The following is a 10,559-nucleotide window of genomic DNA, read 5'->3' as shown; positions in this document are numbered from 1 at the left end:
GAGTGTCAATCCCCTGGAAGAGAAGTAGAAATGCTGCAGGTGGAGGTAAATAGGGAGAATATTGACTGCAATAGTGTTGATGGTTTAGCTTTCTGGTAAAAACAAACCAAATAGCTACCTTCATAATACTAATATTAGAATTCCAGGATTTACTGACTTTTAAATTTTTTTTCTACAACTGCCAAAAGTCCAGAAAACCTAGTTAGTCAGCTGAGAGCTTTCTGCCTGCATTGAGATAAATGTAACCCTTGAAAAACTGGAGTCTAAAGAAGAGATTAATTTACTACCCTCAGTCATTAGCATAACTCATCACAGCAACCTTAGCTGCTTCCCAGAGACAGAATTGGGGTTTTGTTTGTTTTAATGAAACATGGGGATGTTAAAAGAAACAGGACAATAGGAAGGCTGGAATGCAATAATCCAGAAATGAGAGAGCAAGATGAGCCAAACATTAACACTTTGCAATTGGGCACATCACTGCCTGAGGGAGCAGCCATGCAGGAAAAATGAGGTAAGAAACAGAGGTAAGCGAGAAAGTCAGCAGAACTTGCAAAATAAATTCACACTGAGTTTATCTGGACCTGTTGCTGTTTCATGAGGCTCTATTAAAATCCAGCTGGGAGCAGAGGCAACTGAGAACTCTCTCCAAAAACTCAGGGATCAAAGTCAGATTTCCAGTGGACAAATACCCAAAGCATGCCAACTGAGTTAATTTGAAAGGTGATTGCTTGTCTTATTCCAGAGAAGTGAATAAATTAATGGACTTTGAGATCCCACTGCCAAAATGCTCCACTGAATAGACTGAGACAACTGTTGAGTCATTTGTGCTGCCATTGACCTTTTTTCAGACTTTATTCTCTGTGCCTACTAATCCACCTTCTAAAAAAAACTATCACAATATTATATTCTAAGGAGGTTTTGGTTTTTTTGAAAATCATCATTATTTAGTCAGCAAAAAGCAAGCAATCTATAACTTGCTTCATTTTTTTAGACTTTGCTCAAAGCAGGATTGCTTTTTTATTATTATTGCAGCATTTGATATTACTACTTGCCTTAAGGAATGGATACAAGATCCATCTCCTGGGGTTTCTAGGAAAAGCTTTCAAAATAAATAATAAATAGCAACTGTTTGTGAACCAATCAACAGTGAGGAAAAGAAGGATGATGAAAGTACAATGCTAAGTTGTGCATCTGCCATAAATTATTGAAATTAAAGACAAAGATAGTAAAGTATTCAACTTTTTGCAGTAATTTGGCTGCACTCATATTTTATCATTTGCTGTAACAGAGGTCAAATTTTCCAGTTGCATAATGTCATAGAGTATAGCAATGGATTACACAAGCAAAAATGTTTAATTGCTATCATGTACACATGAAAATAAAAAATTAGACTACTCTTTCATTCAAATCATGAGACTGATTCAAATTTACCAATCATTAACATTAATTGACTGCAATTCAAATCAAAGAGCAACAGCTGCATCCTGTTTCTAGGCTTTGGGGAGGGTGATGTTTTTGAAAATAATAAATTTGCATTCACACAGTTCTTATTTTTAAACATCAGAAGGAATCAGTCAAAACTGTGCACCACTGTGCAAGCTGTGCTTCCTTTTTATAAGTATTGTGTCAGTGGCAATATGAGAACAGCAGTCACAGGGCACTGTGGCACAGTGAGATCAGCACATTAGCAGTGACAGGACAGTGCTTTCTTTTAGAAGGAATAATTACAGGTTCACATGAGCTGATAGCCCCTAGAAGGCTGCACAACACAAAGAACTGGGCACAGACTCGAAGGGATGCTAAACCTCAAGAGCTGGCACACAAATCTCAGGAAAACTTTTGATGACCAGCACATGTGAAAGATTAACTTTGAATTCCAGGAAGCTTGACTCAGCCCTTCCTTCTAGGATGGATAAATGGGGAGGTTCATGCAGCTCACCACACAGGTATCTTTGAAGCAGAACATTAAAAACCTGGTGGCTGTCTATCCACAGCAGATATTTCAGATTTTACAGCAATCCCTAAAAGCAGAACTTTACTCAAATACACCTGCAGAAAGAATTTTCCTTCCACCTATGGTGTTGTGCAGAATTTTCCACCCAGTCAATTTCCACGGTGGATGAAATGGTCCCTTAATGCACTGAGACTCCAGTAAGAATTACTTCAGGTCACGGTATATTTTTCCCTGATTAGTTTCCTCCAAATGCACTTGGACTACAGTAATGCAGAGGAATACAGGAATCACTGCCAGCTCAGTCCATTGTCTCACTCTCTTCTGACAGAGGTCAGTGCTGAATACTTCAAGAATGATTTTGACAGACAGCTTTTGAGGGCACATTCACCCATAAAAACACATGATTATTTTTCCATCAACAGCCAGTAATATCCTGAAACCAACTGTCTTTCATAACTCTACCTAATTGGAAGACAAACAACATCTGGTTTTTTATTTAATAAATCTAATCTTTAGTAAAAATAATAATAATATTAAAACAACCTGCTGCTCTCTTGGTGTCAATGATTTTCAGTGGCAATAGTTCCACGTGCTAATTATGCAGTGCAATACAGATTTATATGACTTCAACTAGTTTTGCATTTCTTGCCTTGCAGTTCTTATAAATAACTTCTTGTATTATGGCAAAAAAAATCTGCTTTACATTCTGAAAAATAGTGCATAGTTGTATGCATGTCTGAAATTCCTTTAGCGTTCACAAACTTTTTTTTTACTCTTCTCTTAATAAAGAAAGCTTTCCACAGCTCAGACTAACTGTTCTCCAAACATCTTCTCATTCTCTTGTCACCTTGCTGAAATATAGGGCAGGCAGAAATAAACACAAGAATTCAAGGAGGAAATAATGAGATAAAATAGATTTCTGTTTGGCATTTTAACACCCGAAAATGTTTTCACCTCAGATATGGAGGAATGGGATATGAATGCCCTAAAATTGCTTATGTGAGAGATACTCATGCACACTGAGCTACACCTGAGGTAACTTTACCTGGCAGCACAAGATCCCACATGGGATCCAAACACACCCAGACCCAGGGTGAATCCCTGGGGTGGGAGCCCTTCTGAGCCCTCGCCACTGTACACACCCATGCAGGCTGCACTTGCTGCAGAAACTGCAATAATTATTGGCCAAGAAACACTCCTACAAATGCCCTACTTATGCATATGTTTGCCTGACTTGGACAACTTCTACTCAATGAATGGCTTGTGCTAAGCAGAATAAAGAAAACAATATTTACTGAACAGCCTCTTAGAATGCCATGGGATTCTCAAACAGGAGAGCACCATTATAAACATGTTCACTGCTTTCTCTTTCAGAACCCTGTATGATTCAGATCATCAATATCTGTTTCAACAGATGTCCCAGGATAAGCCACACCAGTGACAGCACTTTTAAAACTGAACTTGGTTAAAAAGACTAGTAGAAATATTCGGGTACTGCTTTTTCCTTTTATGGAAAAAGTACACACATATGTATTCATCCGTATACGTATGGGTAGTAATTTGTAGGACAGGGGTTTTATGTTCCTTTATGAAATTGTGACACTTAGGTAAATAAGTGTCACTTAGGTAATGATCTGATTAAATAATTAATGCAGTTTATTTCTGTTAAAGGAAGAGTAGAGGCCACTCCACCTCTGCAGCACCGTTGAGAGTCGCCTAAAGAAGTACAGGATCCTGAAGTGGGTGCAGAAATAAGCTCCGAGGTGCAGAACACCCCTCCTCACTCCTGCTACTGGTGCTACGTTCTCCCATGTCACACTCACCAACCCAATGTAATCTTTACAAAGTATTATCTCAAAATACAGCATTATCCCACTCTCAGGATCTTCCTCTCCAGTTTGTGCCACAGGGCAGCAATGATGCTCAGAAATGCAGTGATGTAAAGCATCTTCCTCAAGTGTCCTAAAACTCGGCTGCCTCACAGCAAAGCCAGCAGTCGGTGGCCACTCACATCATTTACAGTTTCACCAAAACCTTCCCCATCCTCACACACCACCAAAAAGTACCCAGAAAACTAGAAATTGCGAGTAACAGCTTCTGCTTGCCCCTGTTCTCCATACCACTTCACCTTGACAGCAAAGCACACAGGCATGTGAACAAAAAATAAGAAGATGCATTTTATATTCCAGAGCACAAAATGAAACAGCTCTGTGACAGCACAAGGCAGTTTTTAACTCTCCTAAATTAGCATCTCAATCAATAAGCAGGGAGCTGCCATGCACTGTAAAATAGAAAAGCAGATTGACAACATGCAACAGACGCAATCTTAGAAGTTCACAGAAATAGAAGGATATTTCTTAGAAGTGTGGTTTCTCTCACACACACACTGCATGCATGCGAGTGATTTTATTTCTTCCCTTCCCCCAGTGCAACTTTAAAGTAAAAACATTAATTAGGAAAAAAATGAGACTCTCTGATGGATGACAACACTGTAAATTTAGAACAAAGGCTGACAGAAATAACCTATTCCACTTGGCAATTACAGCACTTAACTATCGTGCAGTGTTGCTGCTACAGACACCTGTGAAATCTCAGTGCCGAGATGCAATTCCCAGCAGGGAGGACTGCAGATTCAGCAGACTAAGCAAAAGCCTGCTAGCCTGCAACTCCCAAATCTGCATCTGAGTGGGAATTGCTGGGTGATGCTGGACAAAAATTTATCTTACTTCCAGCTTTCTCATCGACAGTCTGGGTGAAGGAAACTGGAGGGATTACAGCAGGGTTGGTAAAACATTTTGGAGACGTTAGGATTTGCCACAAAACATCAGGTTTAATATTATGGCAAATGATGTTAAACATTATGCTTGTGGATCATAGAAATGTAGAAGGACATTCAAAGTTAAGGGGTTTACAGGATTTTCCCTAGTTTTCTATTTGATGAGCAGTCTCTGCATTAAATACAGTAAGGGTGCCTTACAGAAAAGCAAGCAGTTTTAACATGGTTGCCTGCTGTAATAACCTTTTTTATTATTAATATGAGCTTTGAGGAGAGATTAAATAAAAGCGTCACATATTTGATTTTCTTGCATTACAAGCACCTAGCTCAAATCACCACTGAGGATTTCCAGTACGAGGCAGTTTGTGCTTCACAGAGATAAGAATTTAAAAAAAAAAAGAAGAAGAGAAAAAAAAGGAATTATTTCTGTTAAGTTCTAATTATTTTTCTTCCTGCAAACAACAAATCCACAAATGCCTCACGTTTTCTGAAGCCAACTTCCCCTACTGACTGCTTGCCTGTTCTTTATCATCCCCTCATAGACACCTCCGCCCTCCCCCCGACTCCTTTGGAGCAGTATTGACGGTGCACATTGATTCTCTCTGCAGATATAATAGTTCTTTCACTGCTGCTGCTTATAATTATAGCAATGTGTGTCACTCAGTAATAAGACATTCAATTATTCTTGGCCCCGTGAAGTGTAACCCTTCAACTCACAAGACCAAAATCGAGGAGCATCAGCCCCCCCAAACATTATTCTGTTCTAGTTTTCTTCTTTTTTTTTTAACTTTGCCTTGCAATTCCGATCCTCAGTGGCCACTTGAAACTGCAGGAGTTTCACTGCAAGGAATTGGCTGCCAAGCTAAGCTAACACAATCAGTCCCCTCAGTAAAGACCAAAAAAAAAAAAAAAATCTCTTTTCCCCATTAAATACATTTCCATCCCTCTGCATCATAACAGTGCCAGCTAATTTTAAAGCAACAAAGTTGTCCCAGAGTTTGACATGAAATGGGGGGGACAAATTAACAATGACGTAACAGCATTGGCAAGAGAGAATTTTAAAAGCAATATGAACAATCTTTAATCTTTTATCGACAGATTTCCTCCAGGAGACTTCTTTCTGAAAGGCAAAAATCACTGCGCCGTCCCTGCTAAAATCTCTTAAAATAAAAAGAATGAACTGAAGCTTACCTGTACTGGAATGTCATATTTGTAATTTTTATCTTTATTTCCTCTCCGTGGCGAATTTCTCCAGTCATTTCAAAGAGTTTGTTAGCCATTTTCTCATAAACTTTGGCATTCCTTTTAGTTTGTTTCAGCTCATCAAAAAATTCTTCCCAAACCAGCATTAAACCTCTCATTTCTGCATCAGTCCAGTTCCTGGCCCTCCTGTGTTTCTCAGTCTGAGAGGAGACAATGTAACTGGGAATTTCTGCTGCAGCCATTGCTGACTGACCTAAAAGGGTTTTAAAAGAGGACACTTAATATAGATTGAGTTTTTAGTTTAGGTTTTTTGTAGTGCAAGACATGCATATGTGGATAAAGAATTTGAATGACAACAGAACATATGAAACCTTTTTGCAACAGCTTGAAGCTTGAGTGCACAAAATGGGGCCTACATCTGACAGGCAGGAATTTAGTTAAAAGCTTTTAAACAGAGAAACGTCATTTTGATGTCACGTTTCCATAGCAACAGAGCAACTGCATAAGCTACAACAACAAAAACCTTTTAACTGAAAGCCAAAGAATCAGGACAAAGTTGACAGGCCATCAATATTAAAGCTTTTAAACACTTTAGGTTTAACAAAAAAAAAAAAGATCTATGCAGCCTTTGAGAAGCTACTTTTAAGTTTCTACTTCTTTTTTAGCTTTCCCTTACCTTTTAGGCAGACAATCTGCTAGCAGGGGGTCATGGTCGCCTGAACGAGCTTTTAAGTTGTGCCTTGACAGACTCTCTAGGAGGTTGCAAGGACTGAGGCCATGTACACAAAAAAAAAAAGCTTTTTTTTTTTGCAAAGATATTCTGCAAAAAGAATCAGCCAGCTTTATGAAAACTATACATCTCTAAGCTAATAAATGTTTAAGCAGGCAGACTCATTAAAAAGGAGCCTGCATCTGGGCTTTAGAACATGCAAAAAATAGTATTTAAGTGTTTATATAGAGAGAAATATATACAAAATTTCAATATAAAGCCACTTTTTTTTCCCCGAGATGTTTTGCTGCTGATAAGCACACACTGCAGTCCTGTCAGTATGAATTTGCCTTTGTAGGTATGTATTACTGTATGTGTATTTTGTATTCCTAGTAATTTAGATGCTATTTATGCAGCCTGTGTTCTGCCTTAGGACTGCAGCAGAAGCATTTCACCTGCTTTATGGGCAACCTAAAAGGATTATTCAACGAGTTAAAAAAAGGCTGTGAGATGCTTAGAACTGTGAATAAATTGCTTTGCTGTAAAACAAGCATTTTGAGCTGGTTTTTATATAGGGCTAAATTGTGCCAGCAGTAATATCAGAGAAGCAGGGCATATTCATTGTATTAAACACTGCAATACAAGCAGTGGGCCAAATCCTGCCCCACTTACACTCCTGCAGTCTGACAATAACCTTCCACAAGAGAGTGAGATGCAGGAACTGCATTAATTCCAGCTTACCACCAGCTAAATAGAAAGACGTTCATTTCCTACACCCCCAATAGAATTGTGTTATGTAAAATATAAATAAATAATGCACGGACCTTTCTTATTATTATTTTTGTGTTTCAGCATATAACAGCAATAACGACCTCACTGCAGGGCATTTCCTGAAGATTAATGGCAGGCAGGGGTTAATGGCCCGAGGCTCACCCAGTCAGTCGTTAATCCCCAGGAAATGTTCCGTGCCTCAATCCTTAATGCTTAAGTATCCTATAAATTGTAAGTCTTCTCATAACCACATCCTTGATCTTAACAATAGTTAAAAAATGCAGAGCTTGGTTTGCATCCTGGAGATGGCAAAGAGAGTACATAATGTTCCTAAAAGGTACACTAGTGACATTTGCGGGACCATTGCCTTCTTTCTATTTTATTTATTCTACTGCATATTACAAAAGGCACAACAGCATACCACAGAACAAGGTGGGGCTGTGAGGGGGTAGAATTACATGTACTTTACACAGGAACTTCCACTGATCCAACCCTGAACATGTCTCTGTCAGAAATATACCTGCTGAGTCACTGCCTTCCTAAGGGAAAAAATGAAAAGGAGAGAAATATAGAAAAAATCCCCCTAGCTTCCAAATAACTGCTTTTAACTACTAATATGACAGCCTAGCAACTATTACCTTTAAAAATGTGTAAATAGCAGCATATGTTGTGATGATGATCTTGCATGGTTTGTCTCTTGGGTGGCCAGCTGGGAGACATCACATGATCAGGGGACAGATGGTGGTCAGAAGAGGATCAGCTGATGACACATTCATTTTATTAATTTATTGTTTTGTTTTGAAATTCCTGTCACTTAACCTTGAGCTTCAGGCAGCTCTTTTAATAAAACCGAACCAACCTCGGCTGCCTGTGGTCACAGCCACTGCTGGGCATCACCAGGACAAGTTTAAGGAAGCAGTGCAGAGTCCAAGAGGAAAACACCACGGCTTTGGGTCTGATTGGAGCTAACACACATTAATGTAAAGCCAGGCTTGCTGTTCAACCTTTAATCATCCATTAGAGGTTTGTTTTTCTCCCTCAGACTTTAAACCACCTATGTTGTGAAAATGCCGATTAACACCACGGAAACCCATAGCATGACACACACACAACTTGTCAAAACCCAAAGATTTGTGTGGTCTCTGCTTTAAGGATATTTTTAATCCAGTTTCAAGTACAACAACGAGGACAGGGTGGGTGAAAACCTTTCCAGCTGTACCAAGTTTTTTCCGTCATAGTCCACAAGTTTTCCTTCCCCTCTCCCTCCACATGTGCCTGGCATATGTGTGGCTGCTCCTTGTGCTCTGTGCTGGCCCCCAGACCCCAGGATCCTGCAGAAGGGGGGCAATTGTTCCCCTGTGAAATTCACATCTCAACTTTTCTAGATGCTGTTTCCTATTAGTGTACTTGACAGATTGATATAGTGGTATAGTGCTGTTTAACATCTGTTAAATAAAAGAAATGCTTTCCAATAATACCTCCCTTATTCCCCTCCTCTCAGCACCTGAAGGGGATCTGAGTTTCAAGGATCCAGGTTCTACCCCCTCCTCCTTTAAAAAATCGTTGATAATAATTATGGACACCCCACATTGCCTCCTCTGCCTTGCCAAAGCCCATGTGCCAAGTGGTTGACAAAGTGACTGTTTTCCTACGTGGGTCTGAAAGCAAGAGGAGTTTTTAAATCCCCAAATAATTCCTGCAGTCTTGCCAGAGCCAGGGGAGGGAAAATACACCTCTCCAGGCTGTGCCTCTGCTGCTGTTCTGCAGATCTGTGCAGTCCCTAGGCATCATTAAGCCCCTGTCCTGGTCCCTGAGCCCTAAGACAGGACCAGCAAACCTTTCAGGGCAAGAGCAGCTCTGTGTCAGCAAGAGCAGTCCCTGCCCAGGAGGAGGGCACTGGCAGGAGAAGCTCTATTAGCATTTGGCTGCTTCTTGCCCCTCTCCAGTTAGAGGCCAATCGAGAATTGTCATCTACCTCAAAGACTGGCTGGTCACCAAACCCAGAATAGCTGCTGACATGGCAAGCTGCAGCTCTGCCAGACTGAAGGCACTGACATCCCTCCTGCTCTCCCCTCTAACACCTGATGGGCCAGAGTCCTCCAGCACCAGCTTCCTCCAAATCAAGGACCAAGCTGGCACCAAGCACCATGCAAGCAACTGTTCTCATGAATAAAATAAGGATATTAAAGTCTTGGAAACCACTGATATACAAAACTGAGCTACTGAGTACACCTTTGTACATGACTTCCCTCTGTAGAGGAAAATTGTTCTCTACTCTCCTGCTCACCCTGGTCCCTCCTCTGATGGGCAGTGACAAGTTCAGAAGACATTCTTGTGAACACCTCACTGTGCTGGAGTATCTCACTTGTGCTTTTCCTTTCAATGCACACCGGCTCAGAACATGAATTTAAAGATCTTCTTGCAAATCTGTTCTTCCTATCATCTGTCTAAACACCCTACCTTTTTTGCAGTCATTATACATCAGCTTGAATAATAGCTCTCACAGCTGCTCCACCTTTCATGGTGATCTCTAAAGATAAACCTCAAACAGGGTAGAAGGGTTTATAATTTGCAGCTGTGGATCTAATGAAGTTCCCCTATAAATGCTGCTCTCACAGAGTTTAGACAACTCCATTAATCCTTACATATCTGTTGACTAAACCTCAGGTGATCTCTGCTAACTGACTGTGTACACAGCCTTCAGCTTTGCAAGGGTGGGCTAATGCATGCCAAATAAAACTTCCTTCAGCCAACTTTTAGGGAATGGTGTTTTCCCCTGTGCCTGCAGGGGAATAACGGCTCCAGTCACTCAAGCACCAGAGCCCAGCCCACAAACTGAGCCATTACCCCCTGATTACAGCAGAGCATGTCCAGTCCTGCTGATGGGGACTGTGGTAGAAGTCGGGCAGAAACTTCTGTGCAAATCAGAATTTATTCCACTAAGGACACAAGAGATTTCTCCAACTTCTCCTAAATGTGCTTCTGTGTCTGAAATCCCCACGGGAGCTGTCTACAGGGATGCTGACACACAGGTTACTGCCTATAGGGATTTTTAGAAATGGAAGAACATTAACTTTGGTTCAGGAGAGTCTTGATGCCAATTGGCAGCAAACACCAGTGACACCAGGAGAAGGAGTTTCCTGCTG

General features: G+C 40.5%; 1 protein-coding gene across 4 annotated transcripts in view; it reads right to left on the bottom strand.

Annotated features, from left to right (window-relative positions):
• MSANTD1 (Myb/SANT DNA binding domain containing 1) overlaps positions 1-10,559 on the bottom strand; it is a 57,039-nt gene that overhangs the window by 13,830 nt on the left and 32,650 nt on the right. For 3 of the 4 annotated variants that reach the window (XM_031060083.1, XM_031060081.1, XM_031060080.1), the window contains one exon: positions 5,922-6,186. In XM_031060083.1, coding sequence (XP_030915943.1) covers positions 5,922-6,175 — 254 coding nt within the window. In that variant the 5' untranslated portion in view covers positions 6,176-6,186. Of the gene's footprint in view, positions 1-5,921; positions 6,187-6,304; positions 6,351-10,559 lie in introns of those variants that run through there. The other variant, XM_031060082.1, reaches the window with a different exon arrangement.

The sequence above is a fragment of the Geospiza fortis genome, unplaced genomic scaffold (assembly GCF_000277835.1).
Source record: "Geospiza fortis unplaced genomic scaffold, GeoFor_1.0 scaffold147, whole genome shotgun sequence".
NCBI classification, from domain to species: Eukaryota; Metazoa; Chordata; class Aves; order Passeriformes; family Thraupidae; genus Geospiza; species Geospiza fortis.
The sequence above is the reverse complement of the archived record's forward strand: the minus strand, read 5'-3'. Positions and strand labels throughout refer to the sequence as shown.